Below are 24,685 nucleotides of genomic sequence, written 5' to 3' on the forward strand. Positions count from 1 at the left end.
TAGTTAGGGCTCTGCAGTAAAGTAAACCACCCCGACTGCCGGCGGGACGGTATAAAATCATATGATAATCTTAAGTGTAAGCAAACATCTATTTTGTTGTGTCTATATTGTATGTTTCATGCATGTGAGAGGTGAGGCGAAGGCGTAGAATGTGCAAATGCTGATCGTGCCACTGTAAATTGACCATCTTGAACCACATACCCAATACGAGCCATTATCGTTTACGATTCCGATAAACCGAGCAGGAATGCAAACATGCCAATTCATGCGATAGTGCTGCAGTTACTCTGTTAGTATACCTTGCAGGCGCTTATGTTATAGTCCCTTTCCCTTTCCATAGACAAACAGACTGGTTATTTGAAAGTTCTTGAGCGAAGTTTGGTTTTAAAATACTATCCCCATCTGTTGGACTATCTGATTATTAGATTGCACCCAACAGATGCCATTTTTGAACAAACAAACCTTTTTGGCAAATCCTGTCTGTTTGCCTGTTTCGCATTCTTCCATAGAAGAGAACACCCTATTATACGTATCTAAATGTACAATAGTTCAGTGTGGATTAGTTGCAGAGGATTTATGACAACGGCACGTAACACCTGCCGGAAATCATCCGGCAGAGCGCAAATGTTGAGAAACACCACAACCAAACACACCCGGCCGTCGTCGTCGTCATCGTCGTAGCTTTTGTGCAATTTCACTCTGGTCAAGAAATGTTTATTACGTGTGGAATTATTAGCAATAAAATGCGGTTCGACCATGATGGGATAAATCTCCCTGGCAATAATGGTCAGCACTTCGTTATTGAGAGAAGGAAAGACAGCTTGGGGAGACAGATTGTAAAACAAATAGAACCGTTGCTTCCGAACTCGTATCCGGAGCTTAGCGCCATGAGATTGAATTAGATTGTAAGCTTATTTAATCCTCCACCGTGTGTGTGTGGGGGTGAGTAAATCTCGGCCAGGATTGCCTCCTGACGTCGTCGGTGAATTGACGCCGCACTTTTGCCAGTGTGTGAGTGTTAATCGAAAGCGATCAATATTCAGCCGCGGTGGAAGTCTGCTTACCTTTGGGCTTTTCCGGTGCCGGCTTGCGGAATCCTTGGACGGGGATTTCACCACCTGCCTGCATGTTCTTGTAGTACTGCTTCTGCTCGATGGGGCTCAGCGCTGCGCTGGTGGGGGGTTCCTTCTTGCGGAAGATTAGCGTCGTGTCGCTGTCGTAGCCGCCTTGCTCTTTGCTGAGGGCTCTGGAGAAATTAGAAATGAAGGTCGAGTTTGAGTATTTTGATGTCATTGAAGAGTGTTTCATGGATTTTTCTCAGAGCGTTAATGATTAATCATAAATTTAATCATGATTGATGATTAATGATTAAGATTAATCAAAAATCATTAATCATAATCACAAAAATTTATCGTTTAGTCATTAATCAATAATCACACTAATTTCGCAATTTAATCATTAATCAGTAATCATAATCATAAGAAAACAAATTTAATCAATCATTAATCATTCATCATAAAAAAAGATTTACCATATAAAATATATGATCCAATTTGAATTAGTTTAAATGCTGTTCTAAAGACTCAAACCTTTTCTTATGCAGGTTATTTTTATGCACTTTCAATCTATGCACCTTTTTAATGCCCTACAATATTGTGCATAAGATAATGTAATAATGACTGTAAATATGGCAACGGCGGCCAGGGGACGTTTATCGGGACGAACAAGGGGAGGTTGCAGGGGAACAAAAAGGGGTTTCAGTGGGGTACCAGAAGATCTTAGCAGCGTTTAAGGGGGTTTCAGGGCTCTCACAGGGGGCTTTAGGGATTGTAGGAAGTCTTAGGAGTGCTTCAGGGGGTCTCAAGGAAGTTTTAGGCAGTCTCAGGGGGGTTCTAGGGGGCCTCAGGGGCATCCAAGGGGTACCAGGGTGTACCAGGAGGTCTTAGGGGCGTTTACATCTCAAAGGGCTCCAAGGGGTCTCAGAGACGCTTGCGATTCAAGAGATCTCTTGGGAGAGATTCAGGGGGTCTCAGGGGCGTTTTAAGAGGTCTTAGAAGCGTTTCAGAAGATCCAAAGGGATTTTAGTGGGGTACCTGGAGATCAGATCGGGGACATTGATTTTCGGAGCAGGTTTCGGGGACGTTTTCGGGGGCATTTCAACTGAAGATTTGACGAAGCCACATTTCAAATTTTCAAGAACACAAATCAGAATAACCAAAAGTCGGTCTAAGGCTCCACTCACGTGTCCGAAGCTAACAGGAAAATTTGAATTGGTGAGTTCTTCCAATGATGATACTCGTGAGTGGTGTCTTTGTTAGTTGGTAGAACGACGGTTAGCATCAACCATATTTTGAGAATCGCTTAAGGCGACCTCTATAAGTGAGATATCTCGATCCACCGTACTTTTTAGTTTTCTGTATCGTCCCTAAATCGCTATTTGGTCTCTTATAAAACAAACCCGCCCTGAGGTTGGGTTTCTTGCCGGGCAAACATAACTCGACAGACGGTCCTCTTCGGAGGTGGCGCTTAAGCCGTCTGTTTTCGGAGCCAGGGAACGAAGCAGAAGACGGGAAAACTATTAGCCGTAATTTGCGTGCTACATTTCAGACAAGGTAGTTTCAGTGGATTTTCGGCGGGTTTCAGAGGCATAACGCAGGCGTTTTCAGGGGGGTGGGGATGGTTGGAGGGTCTCAGGAGCATTACATGGGACCGAAGGGGTTTTAAGGGATCTTGGGAGCATTTCAGGACGTTTTAGAGGATTTTTGGCGGAGTTCGGAGGGGTTTTTGATGGTTTCGGAAAGTCGCAGGTGCGTTTACTTGGGGTCCATAGACGCATAAGCATTTTAGCTGCATTTAGAGGGTCTTAGACGAGTTTCATGGGGTCCATAAGGGTTTAAGGGGGATTTCAGAAGTGTATTCGGAAATTTCAGAGGATATTCCAAGGGGGCGGACAGCTCGATCTGGTATCAAAATATCAAAAATATCAAACCTCCTCACGAAAACCTTTGGAACGTCTGGAAAATGCCTTGAAACGCCACTGAAATCTCCATGATCTCATTGAATTACGCTAGAAATCTCCGTAAGCAATTTGAAATGTCCCTGAAAACCTGAAATGTTCCTGAATCCTACATTATATGACCCTACCTGAAATGCTTCGAAACGCCTCTGAAGCCTCCGTAATCTCATTGAAACGCCCTTGAAATGATCATGATCAATTTGAAAAACCTAAAATCCCTTGGAACGCCCCGAAAATTTTCTGAAATGCCTTTGGGATGCCTGTATAAATTCCCTTAATACTATTTTAACTGCCATAAAAGCAGCGTGAAACGCCCATGAAACTTGGCGGAACGCCCTTAAAATGCTAGAAAAAGAAATCCTCTGAAACGCATCTGAAGATCCTAAAATCCCCCTTTCGTTGGGCTTTTGGGGAACTTCCTGGAAACCCCCATGTCCCCATCTCAAATGCCCTGTTCACGCGAACTAGATTCGCTAATTACAGCCCTGACTTAATTATGCACAAATTTCTCTTTTTTTGCCCGTTTCAATTTGTTAACCCCCAGACCATGGCATAGATACAGGTTCCAGTGTAATGTAATTTGTTATTCCTTTTTTTTCGAATATTTTCAATGGAGAGTTACCTTTTTAACCTTCCACAACTTGCGCGGTTGACTACCTGCGTCAGCACCACGCTAATGCTGAGTACAAAAAGCGAGATTTTTCAACGTGTTGTACAAAATACAACAGCGCGATCGTTCGAGGGTTAAGGCTAGTTTCCAATTCGTACCTGCTTAGCTTTTTTTTCCTTCTAAACCATAGGGAAAAATTTGCTCAATAGAGGAAGGTCCAAGTAGTGTGGGTTGACAGTCTTCTACAACAAAAGTAAAAGCCAGGACTACTATCTCCTCGACCCACCAAACAACATTCCTATCGGTTTTACAGTAAGTTTGAGTTTATTTTCATCAATCAATCAAATTTTGCCATTTTTCAGTCAACAAACAGCTCCCAAATTGAGATTAAACCTTAGTTCTGGACCAAAACATACCCAGCGTTGTTAGTAATCCCAGGTATAAATGAGCTGAAAAAGATTGACGCTACTGCCTTATAAAGGGTTAAGACTTAGCTACATGGTGCTTTTAAAAATTCTGAAGTATATTATAAATTATACATTATCCATTATATATTGATTGACTTCATCTAGGTTTCCTACCAAGATTTCCATCATAGGCTTCTCCTGAGATTCTCCCGGGTTTAATCCAGAATTGAGTATAAGCATGAGCATTAAGGTGGCCCACACTTATATGAAAAACAAAAATTTCGAAAAATGCCAAGTCTTACCTCCAAAATCAGTTGTTTTGGACTCCCAGAAGCTACGTTCAAAATTTGAGCAAAATCAATTAAGTCTAAGGGGGCGCTCAAAACGCTTGAAGTTTGTATGTGAAAACTTGGCCAAATGTATGCAGTAATTTTAAGTTTTAGAATCTTGCCGCTAGGTGGCGCTGTAAGCGGTCAATAATCAAACCCTTTGGTATTATTGTAGGTGACTATATGCCAAACAACTTTGTCGAAGATCGCAAAGTGATCCAATGCCTGTGAAAAAAGTTATACCCTAGGTAAAGTGAGGATAAACTTTATTGTTATTTTTCCAATACATGTAAAGGAATAATATCAATAATGAAATCTCAATACTTTGCCTCACTAACTAACTATTTTTTTATAATAACACAACACAATGTGATATAAACTTGATATAATTTTTAAGTCGCGGTGTAGTCCCTCGTTTGGTAACAATGTAACAAATGTACCAAAAAAAAATATAAACAAATGATAAAAAAAACATACATCACAAATCAAAAACGTGCGACATAAAAACAAATTACCTCAAACGCCCTTGAAAACAGAGTCCTATATAGGGTTGAAATCGGGAACCCTGTCTGAACTCTTAAATCTGCTTAAATCCCATGAGACCTCCTGAAAACCCTGTAACGCCCTTTGCAAAACTTCCAAAGGAGGGTTTGCAAACCATCTAAACCCCCTTGAAAACCCATTAGACTCCGTTAAACACACATGAAACTTTCCTGAAAATCCCTGAGATGCAATGGAACGCCCGTGAAACTCTCGTTGATCTAAAACGTCTCTAAAATCCTTTTAAAACTTTCCCAGAAACCCCCTTAAACAACCTCTGCTTTGGAATCCTAAGGAGGCATTCTAAACCCTCTAAAATCACATTGAATCGCCACGGAACCACACAAATCGTCTTTGGGGACCTCTATTGCTCCTCCCATTAAGACCTCTCAATTAGCCCTTTTGTCCCTCCCTCTTTTAGAGCTTTCTGATTCCTCATTTCGCTTTTTCCCTTAAAAAATTGATGCCATAGTTCCCGTCATTATGTACTACTTTTTCTTTCTCATCCTCTAATACCCAACCCCGCCTTTAGACGGGGTATAGCTTAAGCATTTTTATATTTTTTCTTGCCTAGGCAATCAAAACTTTAATATTTTTAGCTGATATTCAAGACATTTCTGTATATCCTAAAATGGCTTTCGACGTATTAACAAATTAAAAAAAAAATCATTGACAATTTTATGTTTTAGCTTCTTTTTAGGTGTCATTGTTTCTTTTCTATTTAAAAGCAACAATTATAATTATTGTATTTAATATAAAATAAAAATATTAAAAATATTTTAACAAAAATCATAAAATTTCAAAATATTTTCTCTAACAATCTAACAAAACTCATTCCATTAAAACAAAAACGTAACAAGCTGAGATATAATCATAACAAAATTATAAAAAGTTCTGCTACATATTTCAGAACAAATTTGTTACCAGTTTTGTCATTAATCTCTTGACTCGAGTGACCAAAAGAACAAAAATTATCAATCTTTTTCGCTACAACACAAAAAGTCTTATAAATTCTGGAAAAAACAATCAGCATATGCACTGCAAGTGAGCATACACAATGATAAGTTTTTGTTGCAAAATATGAAGTAGAATCCGAGATTACCATCTCAGTAGCAACAGAGCAATGGCAGATATTTCCTCGTTCGTCCCGTTCGTCCTTAAAGATCTTAAATCTGTCAATTTTAAGCCCCACACGGACCAAAAATGTATGAAACAAACGAAAAAGGTTGGGCAGCCCTGGTGTAGAGGGTTTCAGAGGGCTTTAGAGGTCTTTATGAAAGTTTCAGGTGGCTTACAATGAATTTCAGAAGGTTTCAGTGACCTTCAGTAGAGTTAACACTTTAACAGGGGTCACTGGAGGCTTTCTAAGAATTTCAAAAGGATTCCAGAGGATTTCAAAGCTGTGCGTCAGAGGCGTCAGTAGAGTTCAAGGAAAGTTTACGGGAATCTCAGGGGGAGCGGGGGAGGGGGGTCTGAATGATTTTAAGGCAATTCGAGAGGATTCCCGAGCAGAGGAGAATATCAAAGTAATAACAACTGAATCATAAAACCTGTTTTTATATCTTGGTTTGTTATTCTTAACTGCTTGTGGTTTATTCCACAGGTTTTGTTGGGCAACCTTATTTTGCTATATATATATTTTCTTAAAAAAAAAACATTTTATTAAGATGTTTTGTTGTAAAACAAGTTCTGTTATTATTGAATTATTGAGAGTGCACCATTATTTCATCATCAATAGCACAACAATAAAGTTTTGCAATCACAACTACACCATGCGAGATTTACGGCAAAAGAAATGAAAAAGTTAACATTTGATGATTTTTATACAAAAAGTAATGTTTGGAGTCTATGAGCCAAATCTTCGGTGTCTATGAATCGGTTAAGCTGAACTTTTCAGTGGAAAAAATGTGGAATTTCTGTTGGTTCTATTTTGGAAATGAAAAAGTGAACAACCATGATCCACCATAACTCATAAACAAAATAATTTTGAAATTGTCTCAAAACTGTTTGGGCCAGGAAGACTGGAAGCGTGCCATTCTCTTTGAATGACTGGCTTCTGGTTATAGTGGGTTTTGGCCTTAGTCATGGCTGCTTATTATTTTTTATTTTCATAATGGAATCAACAGAAATTCATTTTTTCCTCTGAAATGGCTCGATCTTAGGGGTTACATACGTACCTACCTTGCGAGGATAAAAAAAATCTTTGTTATAATTCTGATATTATAACTCATTTTGCATCCATATTGTTATCAATGACTTCTTAATTTCAAAATTTGTTATTGAAACATTATTGTAAAAATTCACTGTTATTAAGTTGTTATGTAACTACATTTTTTTGTTATGATCTTTGTTATTTTGCCGCTTATGACAGACAAGTTTATAACATGGTATGTTATGTTAATAACATGAAAAAAGCTCTTTACATACTCAGTTATTTTGCCAAAATAACACATTTTATGATGTTGTTAGTATTCCCTTCTGCTCGGGTTCAATGGCGTTCGGTAAGGATTTCGGAGATATCTGGGACTTTCCGGGAGCATTTAGGGGAGTTTAAGGGGGGTTTGACAAAGGTTTGATGGCGGTTCAGTGGTTTTCAGGGGATTTCAAGGGGCTTCAGCAGAGTTTAAGAAAAGTCTACGGGGGTCTCAGGGTGGTATCAGTAGGTCGGCTTCAGAGGCACGTTTCCTCAATTTGAGAAATTTGTGCCATTTGGCTCAAGGGAGTTTTCTGAGGGATTTGAAGGCATTTCAAAGAGTTTCAAGGTGTTAAGATTTTTATTCGAGGTAATATTCGACATTTCAGAGGGTTTCAGGGGTAAGTTTTACAGATATTTTAAGGTGAATATATAACGAAGCCACATCTCGAATTTTCAAGAGCACAAATCTGAAGAACCGAATGTCTGTTTGAGCTGAAAAGTTGATCGATTGGTGACCCGCTGGTGGTGACCAATCGATCAACTTTTCAGCGTAAACCGACATTCGGTTCTTCAGATTTGTGCTCTTGAAAATTCGAGGTGTGGCTTCGTCATATCTTCACCTTAAGTCGTTTCTGGACGTTTTCGGAGGTTTTAGAGTGTTTCATGGGATTACAGGGAAGTTGGTGGGGTTTGAGAGAAGTTTCTGGGGGTGGAGCGGACCTGGTGTGATGGTTAAAGCACGTGACTATCACGCCGAGAGGACCTGGGATCGAATCCCACTCCCGACAAACTCGCAAAATGTGAATTCTTCCTTCGGAAGGGAAGTAAAGCGTGGGTACCGAGATGAACTAGCCCAGGGCTAAAAATCTCGTTAATACAGATAAAAAAGGAATTCAGATGGATGTAATGGACTTTAAAAAGGCAAATTTTAGGGAGAAATAGGAAAACCATGTAAGTACAACACTACTTGATCTCCAATACCCTAAACAGTTATTGACACATTCCACGCGTTACGTTTTGCGCGAGAATCAAACTTTTGCTTCCAAAAATTGTTATGTTGTTAAATACATGCTAACCAGCATATCAAATGATCAGATTTGAATAGAAGATTCATTTTATGCTTTCTAGCTAGGAATTGAACATTTGTACATCAAAATATATCAAGATATACAGCGTAACGGGACACCATCGCAAAAAATGAAGATTTTTGACCAAACGACAAGAAATTTGCTATTTTATTATAGTAGTTTTCAATGTTTCAGATACTATTCGAAGAATATAAGTAATTATTTTCATTTTGGTGCAAAAAGAATCAAAATCGACAGCTAGAGCCCGGAAATATCGTTCAATGAAGTCAAAAAACCACGGTGTAGAAGTGCGTGGAATGTGTCTATTGATCTCTCTACTTGACCGAATATAGTTGGATAACATTTTGTGAATATAAACTTTGTTTATATTGCTTCAGCGGATTGCTAGTTTTGTTAGAAGACCAGTCTCCATCCCGCTCCAACTTAACACTCTTTAACTTTTCACTCCGCCCATAAACCGCACCGAATGTCCCCCATTGCACTTAATACCATTTGACATTAGAGTAAATCGAAATTTGTGTCAGCCTAACTGATAATGCTATTTATTAGATTTTTCCACCTGCTCGGGTAAACTAGTGTTATGTTTTCATGACGATGATTTTAATCACAACTCGTTCCAAATGAAACGTCTGATTGTCTGTGAAGAAACGGCAAATACTAACCTGGACAAGTTTCCTTCGGTGTACGTTTTACTGGTACTGAGTTTCTGATGCTCCAATTGCTGTCGATCCAAATGCACGTATGTGAAGAAAAGAAACAAAAGTAAGATAGAACCAATATATTAGAAAAATTTTACATTTTTTTACGGTTTGGAAATTCCTAAAGTGAGAGTATTTATGTTGGAATCGACTGTTTTCAAGGAACTGTGGTTAGTGGTTGTGGAATTTCAAAAATCCATTTGGTCAATGTGATCTTCGGCGACGTTTCAGTTTTTGGTCCTGATTAAGGTATTACAGAAGGTACGAAACGTCGATGATGATCATTCTCCAAGTAAATGAATTTTGAAAATTTGTATCTTTAATGTAGCATACAGTAGATGTGAGTGTTGTTTTTGAATTGTGAGAGTCGCACAAGTCTTCAAATGTGCACTACAAGTATGTTTCACTGTGTTCCATAAAGTTAACAAAAGGTGATGTTATGCTGCTTAGTTTAAAACAGTATTACAATTCATGGCAAGTGTATGGTTAGAAATCTGTTGGTGAGCACAAAACCCAAACCCAAAATGTTTATCCAGTATCCTTGTAGTGTCCACGTGTATTGAGAAGTTACACACAATAGAAGAAAGCGACAAACAAGCAAAATTGCAACCAATGAAACTACGAAAACTACGATCTGTGTAGCGTGACAAAGGACCCGTCAACACGGAGAAAATTAATTACGTAGCAGGAAAAGTTAAAACAGGTGCAACGGGGCAAAGGAGATTAGAACGAGCGAACCCATAATTGGTGATAATTTGTTTTGGCACTCGGTGACGAGCAGTGCCAGTGGTGGTGGTGGTGGTGTGGTGCAACATGTTGTTGTTGTTTTTCATTTGGAAGTTGTTGGTGCTGGTCTGATTCTGAACATATTCGGGGGTTATGATGATTCAAACACTTACAAACTTTTGCACCTCTCGAGCAAACACAATGCAGAACAGGGGGACGGGGGAGTAGTGCTCGTCTAGCCACTGTGGTGCGTTCGACCGTGGTGTGATGATTAAATTGTGATTGTGATTGGAGATTTATTTTATTTTTTCACAAGAGTCAATTGAGCGATTGTCAGCAGAAGTTGTCGATGTCGGTTCGGTTGATTGTTGATTTCGATGTCGGTGATGTGGAGTGAAGATGCGTCGGAGAGATACGGCGAACGAGATATGCAGTGAGTACGAAAGATAGTGAAGCGATAGCATGGAAGAGAGTTAGGGGTGGAAAAGTTACAGATTAGTCTTGTTGGCATGTTTCCGGTGAGGTGGCGCTACGGATGTAGGTCGTGCTGGGCTTTGGGGTGCTAAGAGTGATTGATTAGAAGATTATGGGAATGATGATTAGATACACAGCTTGGGATTGGGGATTTTGTCGAGCGATAACAGGATAACTAGTTGATGGAGAAACTGATACGGGAAAGTAATTTTGCAGAATGTGTATTGTTTAATATAGATAGTAGAGTAAACATTTATAGATTTGCGGTGATGAGTCCGTTATATCCAAACGAACTGTCAAAATCTTTATCCAAACGAGCATGACGTCATGATTCCACGCTTGAAACATTTAACTCGGAGATGTCCGCGTATCTATGTTTACTCTACTATCTATAGTACTGTACTGTCTTATTCAATTCTAAACCAATGTACCTACTTAATATAGGATGCCTTCTATCCCGAAGAATATTTTTGTTTTAGTCAGTAGGAATATTTTCTTGGATAGGAAAGTGCTGGAGCTGTTCTAGCTTTGAAATAGAACAAACGTCTTTCCGAAGATTTTAGTTTCGGAAAGCCTCGTTGGATAAAACGACTCGCGCTGTGATAATCATTATTTTGCAAGTCGTTTCATAAATAATTATTTTAAGATGATTCAGTAACAAATTTTGAAAACGACGTATAATCAATGGTGTAGCATTGATTATACGTCGTTTTCAAAATTTGTTATTGAATTGATTTTTAAGATTTATTTTTAAAATAAAATCAAAAATATAGCATTTTGATATCGTGCATTTGGCCGAAACGGCGACCGAAAAACCTAGATAATGTTCGAATTTTCCAAAATTTCAAATCAATGCCCCTCCTCTCTCCCAGAACGAGGAGAGCCAAAGCTTCAGAGTTATGAGTTATTAGTCGAGAGCAATTTAGGGCTGAGCAAAAATTTTGGCGAACTGTGAAATTCCATCAAGAATTTATTAAGGCATTCTTTTGAAACTTCTTTTGTAAATCACTCCTCAGATTCCGTTGGAATTCCTGAGATTTCTTCGAACATTTTTGCTGTTCACCCTGGTGCTAGTTCTTCTAGAAATTTCCTCAGGTATTTCCTTAGAGAATACTGTAGGAATCAGGAAATTGGTTTGACTTTGTTTGAACATACATTTTGATGTTTTATTTACTCCAAACAAAGAGTACGTTAAAGTGACGTAATAAGATAATTCATAGAAGGTCTTATTCGAGTAATGTTCCGAATACTTATCTTGTTTTTATCACCACTGTAAACGGAAATTTCGTATTTGCATCTGGGTTTCATTTTTACATTTTTCAAAAGATTTCTTCCGATATTTTTTTACGAATTGTATTTCCAAAAGAATCCCTTTAAACCTTGGAATAGTAAATTGGGGTACATAAAATAAATCAAATTGCATCAATCCATAATTTTACAGGGGAACCATGCCAGAACCAGAGCCATAATAAAAGTTCTGGAAGAATAAAAACAACATTATTGGTGTCTTCAGATTTTGCATTAATTATTACACTGGAACCTCTTTTTATGCACATGGATGGGACTGCATAAATTAAAAAAGAAATAACATGAGGGAAATTTGTGCATATGTACATTAAGTTCGGGCTTTCATGAGGGAATCTAGTGCGCGAGAACAGCCTTGCTTCTTGGCATTTGAGGTGGAGCTAAGGAGGTTTCCAGAAAGTTCCCAGATATCCAAAAAGAGGGGATTCAAAGGGGCATCAGGGGCGTTTTTTCAGGAACATTTTAAAGGCCTTTCTAGAGGTTTAAGGGACACTTGATAGCATTTCAGGGGCGTTTCAAGGAGGTTTAAGGTGCGTTTCAGAGGGTCTATGGACCCTATTAAAGGCGTCCAAAGGGGCTTCAGAGGCATTTCAAACTGATTATGATGATTTCAAGTGCGTTTCTATGGGATTACTGAGGTTTTGCGGACATTTTGAGGCATTTTAGGTCAGGGTCGTGTCAGGGGGTATCAGGAACATCTTTAAATTAAAGGGGTTTTCAGGTGCGTTTCAAAAGATAATGTGAAGGGGTTTTTAAAAACCCTCTGAAACTTCCTGAAATGCTTCCAAGATCCCCCTTACACACCCTCGGACCCAAAGTTACGCATCTTACAACGTAACGCTTTCATAATACTTTGAAACTTCCTGAAATGCCTAAAAAAACTTGAACCCCCTCGGATCCAATGTAATCCCCCTAAAACCCTCTAGGACCCTATGTATTGCACGCGGGACTTCGAAAACCCCCGAAAACGTACTTGTAACGCATAAACTCGTCGAAAATCCTATGAAACCATTGGAAATGCCTCGAAAACCCCCTCAGACTCCTGAAATCCCCCTCTTTGTAATATTCTGGTACCCCGCTGAACCCCCTTGGGACCCCCTGACACGTCCCTGTAACCTTCCTTAGTTCTCCCCCATAAAAACCCCCTGGACGCCGTTGCAATAGTTCCCGTCATCAAATATTCTTATGCACAATATTGGTTCTGAGTAGCTTTCCCTCTTTTTATGCAGGGCATAAAAAAGGGGCATATATTAAAAGTGTATAAAAATAACAAGCATAAAAAGAGGTTTTAGTGTTTCAAAAACCCAGAAGAAATTCTTGAAAAAATCTTAGAAGAAATAACAGTCAGCATTTCTGAATAAGGGAATTTTTGGAAAATAGTAGGTTTTCTGCACGAATCTACGGAAGCATTTCTGAAAAAAAAGAAACTACTTTTGGAAGTACTGGAGGTATTTTGGAAAGAAATTTTGGATTTTCGATCAATCAAGGTTCATTCAGAAACTGCTTCTGCGATTTTTTTTAGAAATTCTTCTAGGGATTTTTAAAGTAATTTCTCCAGGGCTTGCTTTAGTTATTTCCTGAAAAAGCTGTCCAGAAATTTCTCCAAATTTTTTTTAAGGTTGATTTTTGTGGGTTCCTTCTGAAACTCTGCCAGAGATAATCCTGAAAATTCTTCTAGGTATTAGTTTATAAATTTCAGAAGTGATTTCAAAGATTCTTTCGTAAACTCTTTCAGTTGAAATTAAAAAAAAAAACTTCCAAAGATTACTTCAGAAACTCCTTCAAGATAGGAGTAGAAGGCGCAGAATGTTCAGGAATATACTCTAGGGATTCTATTGAAAATTCCTGCATGAATGTGTCCATATATTTATTCAGGGATACAGTGACTCTTGTATCGTTGGTTTGTGTGATTCAGCCAGGAATTCCTCCTGAGATTTCGTCAGGAATTAATCCAGACATTCTGGCATGTATTTCACGGTTTTTTTTTATTTTCGTACAAATTGGGATTTCATGAAACTTTTTCCACAGGCAGGGCTCATGGATATATGAACAAAAAAAATAGAAAAATTCAGGATCGCCTATTTTTCCAGAAAACTAAGATGATTTTTTTTGTTTTTCCCTGTCACTACTTACTTTGAAAAATCATAACTCAAAACGAAGCATCGTAGAACATAGTTTTTTGATGAAAATGAAAGAAAATTTTCTCAGAAATCTAAAAAAATCTAAAAATAGTTTCCCACATAATTTTCCACAGTTGAGAAAATATGTAAAGAAAAGCTAAAAAACTATGCCCGAACTCTTGGAAAATTTTCAAAATAATATTTTTGAGAAGGTTATTTCATAAGCTTCAATCACTGAAATATTTAGAATGCACTTTTTTTTCGTTTTTGAGTTATGGCCAATTGTGTTGAAAAATGTCCAAATGTGCCATAGAAGCCTTTTTTGTTAACTCAAGAACGAAGCATTGTAGAAACAAAGTTTTTTAATGAAAATCAAAGCAAATTTACTCAGGAATCCAAAAAATATATCAAGCGAAAAAAGTTTTCCACCCAATTTTCCACCGTTCAGAAAATTCGTAAAGAAAAACCGGAAAAACTATGCCCGAATTCGTGGAAAATTAAAAAAAAAAATTGAGGAGGTGATTTCAAAAAATTTGATTCGCTGAAATTTTTAGAATGCACTTTTTTTTTCTTTTCTGAGCTATGGCCAATTTTGTGAAAAATGACCACAGCCCAAGCCATAGCCTATATTATATGGTAATTTTTCACAATACTGACCATAACTCAGGAACGAAAAACAACTTTTTTTTATTCCACAGAAAATTTGTTTTCATTTTCATTAAAAAAAATTGTTTGTACGATGCTTCGTTCATGAATTATGATTTTTCAAAGTAAGTAGTGTCAGTGGAAAACAAGAAAATTCCGCCTGAGTTCCGGGAAAATAGGCGACCTTCATTGTTTTTTTTTCATTTTTTTATTCATATTACCCTTCCTGTGGAAAAAAGTTTTATGAAAATCTGCGACCCTTCGGCCCAAACTTGTACGGTAATAAAAAAAAAAATTTCTCCAGATATTCATACAGGAATTGCCTCAGAAATATGTCCACTGATTGGTCCAAGAATAAATCCAGGAATTTCTTAAGAAATTCCTAATAAAATGCCTTCAATAATTTCCGTGGGATTTCTTCAGATGTTTCTCGCTAGAGTTTCATTCCAGAGTACTTCCTGAGATTTTACAGAGATGCTACTGAAGAATTCTTTAGAAATTGCATCAGTCATTCTTTCAGAAATGCCTACTTGGATTTCTTCTGAAATTCCTTAAAAATATCTTCAGAGACAAAATTTCTTCCATGTTGTTTTTCAGAATTTCCTCCTATATTGTTTTCGATAATCCACAGAGATTCTTTCGTTTTTTCCCCAAAGTTTCGTCCATTGAGAAATTCTTTAAGGGATTCCTTCAGAAATTTCTGCGAGGATTTTTTACAGCTCCTGCAGATCCGTCATAAATATTTCCTAGAATTCCTTCAGAGATTCCTGCAGAAATTGTTTCAGATATTCTTCCAGATTTTTTTTTCAGAATTTCTTCCAGCTATCGCATGGGGAATCAGGAAGCCTGGAACAATTTTCGGCTTGGCAGTCGCAATTGTAATCAATGGGTGAGATATTCTTCTTCACCGAGGTTTCGATGCCTATTACATCTTCTTCAGGGAATTAGACGTCTTAATCGGTTTCGTTCTGAAAAGCTTTGTAGAAAATAATTCTTCCAAAACAATTATTGAAAAAAAAATGGTTGGGATCCACTTATTGAACACTAGTAATGTATTAAGTTCGTACTTGAATTTTTAATTCCCTGAAGAAGATGTAATAAATATCGAAACGTCGGATGAGGGAGAATATCTGGCCGGGGTTCTGCTAAACCGAACTAAACGCCAAAAACTTTATTCCGAGATAATTAAGCTTAAAGTTTAACCACTCCCAAATCAACAACAGCTAAGATTATTTGAAACTTTTCCGCATGCACGTAACTTAAAAGCCTAAATTAACCATCATAGATGAAGAACACATGTAAATTATTTGAAATCATTCATATAATTACATTCAATTTCTCAGTACTTCGCACTCAGTTCACTCTGGCTGAACAAAAACATTGGAATATGGTTTATAGTTCAGTGTGGCTGAGTGTGTTTTTTTGTTTTAGAGAAAACCAGTCGGATTGTAAAACAAATCTCGATTTTCAGCGTCCATGAAGTTGAAATCGATATCACTTACAATCCTTTTCATGAACCAGAGAGGACGCATAAAATATGGTAGCACGGAGGTCTCAAAATAGTTTGAAATAAGAACTGCGGAAGTCCTCCCAGCTCAGCCCTTCCCACCCATGTTTTTTTTCATAGACGGTGCATGTGCAGGCCCAGAGCGAGAGTGATTATGTCAAATGATGTCCTTGCATGCCCTGAAGTCCTGAAATGTGAAAGTGGAGCAATTTGTGTATTTCAAATTTATGCCGGTCGAAGAAAACCATGAAAATGTTCTGCCACAGTGAACTAAGGCAAAACAAAATCAAAAATATGAAAAAGATTCGAACTAGGATCATTTTAATGATAACCAAGCGCGTTACCTCCAGGTCATTTTGCCTAGCTGAAGGTCAGTCGTTAAGTCTGAATCAAGTTCTAAACATTCTTCTCAAGGATGGTTTTCGTGAAAACGCCATTTTTCGATCAGACAAAGCGAACCAAGTGTTTGATTTTTTTCAAGCTCTATCATTCTAATTAGGCTTGTTGTTCAATGACGGCTCCTGTGTTAAATTATCAGTATGAGGTGTGTCGACATAACGCAGGTATTTAAAACCAGTTGATTTTTGTGTTGTTGAAAATAAATTGATTTTAAAATGCAGTGTATTTGGTTCGGTTTGGCTGAATGTGATTTGGAAAAATGGCGATCAGCGCCATCGAAACATAATTGGATCCTCCAACACCCGTATTTCTAATAACATGTTCAATTCTCTCACAGATTGTTGCTATGAGTCGGTTAGAAGTTAGAAATCTGACGGTGATGAGAAAAACTCAAAATGTTCATCATCTGGACATAAACTAAAATATTTCGCTGATTCTATGGAATGGTTTACAGTTCACTCTGGTTGGATGCAATTTTAGTTTTTGTATGTTCTGCAAAACAGAAATTTTGAATTAACTCCACGAAGAGCGGTCAGAATTACTGGATTTTTACATGGAAGGAGGATCGCCAATTTCTTCATCCAATGGATAAGAAAACTCAATTTTTCAAAAAATGGTCTTTGGTTCGGTTTAGTAGAACCCCGACCATCTGATCGTTTGATTGCAAAAGGCGACTGCTAAGCTGAAAATCGACCTATTCTTCCAGAAGTTATACAAAAAAAACTTCTCAAAAAATGTCTGCAGAAATCCCTGCAACAACTGCAGACAAAGGTACTGGTGGATTTTTTGAAGAAATTCCTCTTACAGTTTGAGGATTTTCTGAAGGAATCCTTGGAAAAAAATTCTGGAGATACTTCTGAAGGAACTTTTAAAATAATTGCTGATTCAATTTCGGAATGGATTAATACACACAAATTTCTAAAGGACTACCTGCGGAAATTTCCGATAAAAACTCTGCAAAAAAAAAAAACCTGGTAAAACTCTTTAGAGAAACACGGAAGAAATTTCTGGAAAAAAAAATGTCGTGAAGAAATCTTTGAAATCTTTGAGTTTCAGCAGGTATCATTTAGGGAATTTCATAAAGAATTCCTGAAAAAACTCCAGGAGGAATTTCTGATAAAGTCCGTGGGTCTTTGCAGAATCGTCTTTTCTGACATAAATTCAAATGTGCCTACTATTATTGTTTTGCTAGGGAAGTGGAACCATCTCGGCAGGGGTCCTATTTTGGGCACTTTTCTGCTATAACTCAGCCAATTCAGAACCAATTGACGCAATTTTTTGAACGCGATGAGATACTTATAGTATCTAGCCGTGTACAAAATTTCAAGTCAATGGGGCACGTTCGGTGTAGTACTAGATTTGTAGTAAGCTTTAAAGCTGCATAAAAAGCTAACAATGATGCTAATTGAAATTTCTGTGCAATGTTTCATTCTAGTCCATTGTGAGTTTCTTAAGTTGCTCTTCGGAGTTTGTTGTAGCATGCTGTAGCTTCTTAAGCATACTTAAAGTTTCGTTCGGAGCTTTGTGAAACTAAATATAATGTGTATTTTGTTAAAGGAAGAGAAACTTGTGGTTTCTTGGTACACCATATGAATTGTATATGCAGAACTACTTATTAAAAGAATCGACTTGGTGGTAAACATGAATTGAATAAGAACATGAATATGAAATTTTCTGCACTTTCACAGAGAGTGTTATTCCAGAATAATGCGTACAGAGATAGTACAGAATCTTAGATTGATTGAAATAAAAAGAAATCTGATGTATTCAAGACCCATCGCTATTCTAAATTCCCAGTCACACAAAGTTAGAGAAAAACAAAATTCTAGCGGTTAGTCACTCAATTGCATTTCAATAAATGCTCAACATCTTGTATCAAATGAAAAAGAAGTATTATTGAATAGTGGATGGCAAACAAAGAACGATACACCAAAGGGGCAGTTTCCGTTCCCGGGAAAGATTCTGTCACCTTGGAATGATCTTTCTACTTTTGGGAGGACATAGAAATGGACCTTGGGGATGGTGCTTGGGACTGAAGTAGTAGGATACAGAAAAACCGAACAACAAGCAACACGTATTACTAGATTGGAGTGAAGATCAAACGTTCTCTATTAACAGAAAAAGGAACCATTTTAAGGAAAAAAAACTCATCTCGTACCCCATTGAAGATATCCATCACTTCGTCCCACCACTTGAGAGATTGCGGTTCGGCGTTGTTGTTGTTGTTGTCGTTGTGCCAAAGTTGAAGGTTTTGGGTGCAAGTGGTTGGGCGGGTGTGCAATATCAATTATTTGTTGCACATTAGACGAGGACGACGGAGTCGGTTCAGTGGGTAGTGGCGTGGATGGAAAGAGACAGGATAAATATATTATTAGTCTCCTGTAGCGGATTATTGAAGCTGTCCCTGATTATGCGTAATTCAAATTCAAATTGGGATTCTGCTCTAGGGATGGCTAAATGAGTAGGGTGTTACAAATTTTTCAAAATAACGTTATAACTAAAACTGGTTTTCACTTATGCAACAAGGAGGTTCTGAAGCTTAGATGATTTCAATTGGATTTTATGAAGTTTTAAAGAGATTTTCAGTCCTAGGCTGGTTCATCTCTGTATTTATGATGTTACTAAAAAGCTCCTTGAATCTACATATTTGACATAAAAATTTTACTTGGGCCTTACATAGAAAAAAAAATATAAAAAAATAGCATGTACTTCAGGATTCAAATTATTTGCCTTTATTCCAACTAAATCAACGGAGAAGTTTTACGGTTCGAAGTCAATATATTGTAGTAAAGATAATTTCGAACTGAAGAGATTTGAATTAATTTAATAAATCATCTTTTGGTTCAAGAAAATCATCTGTATAGGATATAAGAATTTATGAGACTAAAAATATATTGAAAATTCTAATTTTTAAAGTTTTTATACAGGGGATGGCCAAAGTGTTTGGGATAGGCAACTTTTTTTTCTCTCACAAAAAAGTTCAACATGCTATAACTTTTCATAGAGCGCATAAAAAAATCTCAAATTTTGACTGTTTGTCAGCCTATTATATGTGCATCATTGGTACAAATTTGGGCTCGATTGATTAATATTTCGCAAAGTTAGAATCGTTCGGGTAAAACACTATTTTTTGGACAACTCATTTTTGAGCTGTCATATCTCGGAAACCAGAGAACCGAATTGAATGAAATTTTGAACGTACACTTACAATATGTAAATGCTTCACAAACTTTTAAAACATAGGTACTTTTTAAACGTTGAAAAAAGTTATCATGGATGGACACTTTTTGGATTTTTCTCGAAAAAATGTATTTTTTTTACATCAATGTCAATAATTTTTAGTGTTGATATCCAAAGATTTTCCACTTCTGTTCTCAAGTTATCTCTAATCAGGTATATTAGAGCCTATTTAGATCGAAGGAAGAACACATTTAATAATTTTTGTGTGATATTGTAAATTTGACTTATTTTCCTCTATATGGGTACCCGGTATAACCTAATTCGCCGTGAGAAAATATTACATTTTATAACGTCGTATTAAGTATCAATATATTGTTGATAAACGTTAAAAAATTCATTCAATTCGGTTCACTGATTTGCGAGATATGACAGTTCAAAAATTAGTTGTCCAAAAAATAGCGTTTTACCCGAACGGTTCTAACTTCGCGAAAAATTAATCAATCGAGCCCAAATTTGTACCAATGATGCACATATAATAGGTTGACAAACAGTCAAAATTTTTTGACGCACTCTATGAAAAGTTACATCATGTTGAATTTTTTTGTGGGAGAAAAAAAGTTGCCTATCCCAAACATTTTGGCCATCCCCTGTAGGTAGGATTATAAGAATTCGAAATGGTTTTGAAAATTCCCACCTATCCCACCCTATCAAAGAATTACAATTCACAATTGTTTGACGAACAGAGACATAAGGGCAGGTGCTAATCCTTGCACGTCCAATTATGCGGTCACCGGATGGTGATTAAATTTAGCATCTGATTCATGTGCCGGGGTGATCGGTGGGTAAGTGGTTGGTGGTGCGCGATTGGTGATTAATTGACTATGTTGGTTGGATTAAAATAGATGTCATCGACCAGATCTGCGGCGGTGTCTCAAGAGGTGTCCACCACTCCACAACAACGGTGATTTCTAACAACGATATGGTGATTATTTAGATAACCGCCAGCCACCAAACCAAATCGGCGGGCAACCAGCCGACTGACTGTTGGTGGAGAAGGGTATCACGGAATTAGCTTTATGGTCGGATGATGAATTGGCTTTTGCTTTGCAAGAACAAAAGCTCCACGATAATCGTCTGCAATTAGCGTAATAAATAATTCATAAGCTCCTTCCTAGATTAGAACGCTGGCGCTGGTGATGGGTTGGCTGATGGAAATAGGATTCCTTTGAGGTTACACGTGCTCGCTCCACTTCTGCGTAGGTTTGCGTAGGCCAGCAGAATCGTAATGGTACGTCCGTTTTTGAATGAATACTTAAGGATGAGAATTGTACTTGCACAAAATGTTGAACAGTTGCAAAATACTTTATTTGATGTATGTAAACTTCGAGGATATCTCACTTTTCTATTTTTTTAAATTTTTGCCTTCAACTTATTAAAAGGCGGTTTGTCAAAATCTCAAACTCTCCAACTTCCAAGATGTACACTGTTGTTAAAACTGCAGACTAGGGCGTGGCTTAATTTTTAAAAGTTATTGAAAACTGGATTCGTTTGATCTTTTAGATTCAATTCACATAAAAAGAGAAACCTCCGAGATTCGACAAAAAATATTGCGCTTCAGAGGTGGTGCAAACGTCTCAAAGTTGGATTTTCAAGTAATAAAACAAAGCTTTTACTTTGAGTACTTATCATTACTTTCTCAATTTTCAACCACTTTTCAATCTTTGTGCATAAATCTCTTTAAAATTGATTTTTGAATAAACTTGAAGGATATTTTTTTTTCAAAATTACGAGTTTTTAAAAATTTACTCATATTTATTTTAGCTCAAAGTTTTAACTTCAGAATATGACAACTCATCATCCGATTGACCAATTTGAAATTTGCTAGCATGCTTTTGCAGATATTTTTGTTTCCTAAATATGTTCTGAACAAACAATTTACAGTAGACGTTCGGTAACTGCAACATGTTTAGGTTTCACTTAGCGAATGAAATTCGATAACTGCAACGTCTGACAGACGTCAAAGTCCGCTATTTGACTTAAAATGAACGTAAAATTTACTCGAAGGATGGCGGTCCGATTACTGCAAATTTGTTGTATACTTACCGGACTTGCAGTTAAAAAGCATTGCAGTTAAACCTTTTGCATCGGCCAATCGTCTACTGTATTAAAGTATTTATTTTCATGATACTTTTTAAAAGCTGCCAAAACATGCTAAAATGCTTTCACATTATCTATAATAAACTTCTAATTTTGAAACCGAAAATATGTATGAGATCAATCAAAATACAACCGAAATTATTTCGGTTGTATTCTGATTGATCTCATACATATTTTTGGTTTTAAAATTAAAAGTTTGCTTATCAAATACGCGTTTGAACGGTTTTTGATATATATCCATTTGTTTTAATTCCTAATTTCTTACATTTTTAGGCAACAAAAGTATCTGCAACAGCATGCCAATACATTGAAATTTGTCAAGCAGCTGACAAATTATGGGGCTGCAAAGTTAAAGGAATTCATAAGGAGTTGTCTTGGAGGAATCCTTGGACAACTCATTCATCTAGGATTTCTAGGAGTTTCTAGAAGTTTCAAAGAAAATCTTGAAGAGAGAAGAGTTTTTATTATGTTTATTGTATTTTATAAAATATTGAATTTTTGAGGAAATTCTCGAGAAAAATTATAGGAAGAATTATCTGAGAAATTCTTGGAGAAACTATTTAAGAAATTCTTCCAAAAATCTTCTGAACATTTTCTGGACGAGTCTTCAAACAAATTTCTTAAGAAATCCGTGAGTGCATTGCTGTAAACTCTTTTGTATGTACCCACTGATTTTCACAATAAAAAAAGTCAGAATATCCCACAAAAAATCGGCATATCCACTCAAAATACGGCAAAGCTTTTGCGGTTTTTTCGTCTTTTTCTGATATTTCATTTTTCGCTTAGCTCCCGAGCCGAGCAGACGTTCTCGCTTCACGCTTATGAAAGTCGAACCGAGGTTAATATCAGTGAGCTTTATTGATCGCATTACCAACAGGCACCGTCGGGCCTACCGTGTCGCGGATATCGTAGTCGTTAACCCGATACCGCGATGAATCAACCCGAGAACACCTTCCGCATAGATTATGCGAAGGTGCCGAAAAAACCTACGTATGAAGATGGAGGTACGGATGGCGGAACACCGCAACGACTGTAGGAACCGAAATCCAAAATCGGGTTTGGCGGTACACACCATCGAAGAGGGCCACGTGTTCAACTTCGAGAAAACGACAGTACTGGAGCGCATCGGACACCCGGAGGTAAGGATGATCGCGGAGGTATTTCACATAAAAAAGCAAGGCGATCAGCAAACAGTGAACCTCCAACGAGAATGCGGCAATTTTAACTCCACGTACAACGGACTATTGGCTCGGCTTCGTGAGGAACCACGAACACGAACGCAGACACGAACGGCGCAAAACACGAACAGTACCGATAACGAAACGAACGAAGTGCATGCTGAGTAGGATGTTCCCCTGGTAGTATAGTAAGATAAAATTAGTTAATAGTGACAGACCAAGCTGTAAGGTCGCATTCAGCATGTTGTAAGTGTCCCCCCTTTTTTGTAAGAATTTGACGAAAATTGTAATTGTCTAATAAATGTATTGTAGGCGTCTGAGGAAGGCTGAAGAGTAGTAGGCCGAAACGCGTAACGTATAAAACGCTGTTTTAATACAACCTGTCACCGAGAAAAGCCAATGCAACCCAATTATGCTACGTATGAAGAGTTACATCGATTTGTCAGTGAAGTGCTTAAAATGCCTAAAGAAGAAATCATGCGTATCCAGTGCAGTAAGCATCTGGGCTGCGCGTTCATAAAAGCGACTGAGCTTAGTGTTGCACAAAGAGTAGTTGCAGAACACGACGGTAAACATGCCATAACTGTCGAGGGCAGAAACTACACGTTACGTCTTTCAATGGAAGACGGTAGTGTAGACGTTAAACTCTTCGACTTGTCAGAAGATGTTTTGGATAAAGAGATCGTAAAATTTCTCTCCGATTTCGGAGACGTCATAGGGCCAGTGCGAGAGCTAAACTACGACTCGAAGTACCTCGGAAGCGTTCCGAGTGGCGTACGTGCCGTGCGAATGATTGTTAAGAAAAACATTCCCTCCACGGTCATCATCGACTCCGAAACCACATGTGTGGCATACTTCGGACAGTACCAAACGTGCCGCCACTGTAATGAATTGATCCACAATGGCATCACGTGCATCCAGAACAAAAAGCTTCTTCTTCAAAAACTCGAAGCGAATCAGACAAAGCTGTCCTACGCCAACGTCACCAAACAAAGGTCGTCTTCTAGGGTAAAGATACCTCAGCAATCGAAGGCAGGAGGTACAGCGGTTACTGCGGAGCCGCCCGCTGTTCACGTAGTAGCTACTACAATGCAATCACAGCCGCTTACAAACGACCAAATGCCGAGCACTTCGATCACCACACGTTCCAAAAGCTTCAAATTGCCTCCTCAGCCCCACCGCACTGAATCTCCGTCAGCGGACTCAGCTCTTCAAACGAAATCATCCTCCACTCTCCAACAAAACGATGGTCACGAGACCGATGAATCGACAACTTCCAACAGCAGCCGCCGCTCGAGAGGACGTCCTCTTCTCAAAAAGATGCGACACGACGAAACCATGGACACCGACAATGCTTCGACTGAAAATCTGAAGAACTAAAAATGGAGCACACCAGTTACAATATTGCAACTGTAAACATCAACACAATCACCAATGACACAAAGCTAAACAGTCTTCGATCCTTCATACGTACAATGGAGCTCGATATAGTATTTTTACAAGAGGTCGAAAATGAACAGTTGTCTCTCCCGGGATACAACGTTATCTGTAACGTGGACCACTCCAGACGTGGTACAGCAATAGCCCTAAAGGAATATATCAGTTTCTCGCACGTTAAAAAGAGCTTGGATGGTCGTCTACTAACCGTCCGAATAAATGACACAACTCTCGCAAATGTCTATGCTCCGAGCGGAACACAGTTTCGTGCCGAGAGAGAACGCTTCCTAAACAATACAATTGCCTATTATCTACGTCATAACACCCCGAATCTGCTTCTCGCCGGCGACTTTAACTGTGTCATTCGCCAATGTGATGCAACGGGTCCAAACTACAGCCCAGCTCTCCAGGCGACTGTACTTCAACTTCAACTGAAAGATGCATGGGAGCAGT

General features: G+C 38.0%; 1 protein-coding gene across 3 annotated transcripts in view; it reads right to left on the reverse strand.

Annotated features, from left to right (window-relative positions):
- LOC109398403 (uncharacterized) overlaps positions 1–24,685 on the reverse strand; it is a 698,553-nt gene that overhangs the window by 385,311 nt on the left and 288,557 nt on the right. For all 3 annotated transcript variants that reach the window (XM_062853887.1, XM_062853889.1, XM_062853888.1), the window contains 3 exons: positions 18,439–18,471; positions 9,069–9,127; positions 1,065–1,246 (listed from right to left, as the gene is read on the reverse strand). In XM_062853887.1, coding sequence (XP_062709871.1) covers positions 1,065–1,246; positions 9,069–9,127; positions 18,439–18,471 — 274 coding nt within the window. The remainder of the gene's footprint in view (positions 1–1,064; positions 1,247–9,068; positions 9,128–18,438; positions 18,472–24,685) is intronic.

The sequence above is a fragment of the Aedes albopictus genome, chromosome 2 (assembly GCF_035046485.1).
Source record: "Aedes albopictus strain Foshan chromosome 2, AalbF5, whole genome shotgun sequence".
Lineage (NCBI taxonomy): Eukaryota > Metazoa > Arthropoda > Insecta > Diptera > Culicidae > Aedes > Aedes albopictus.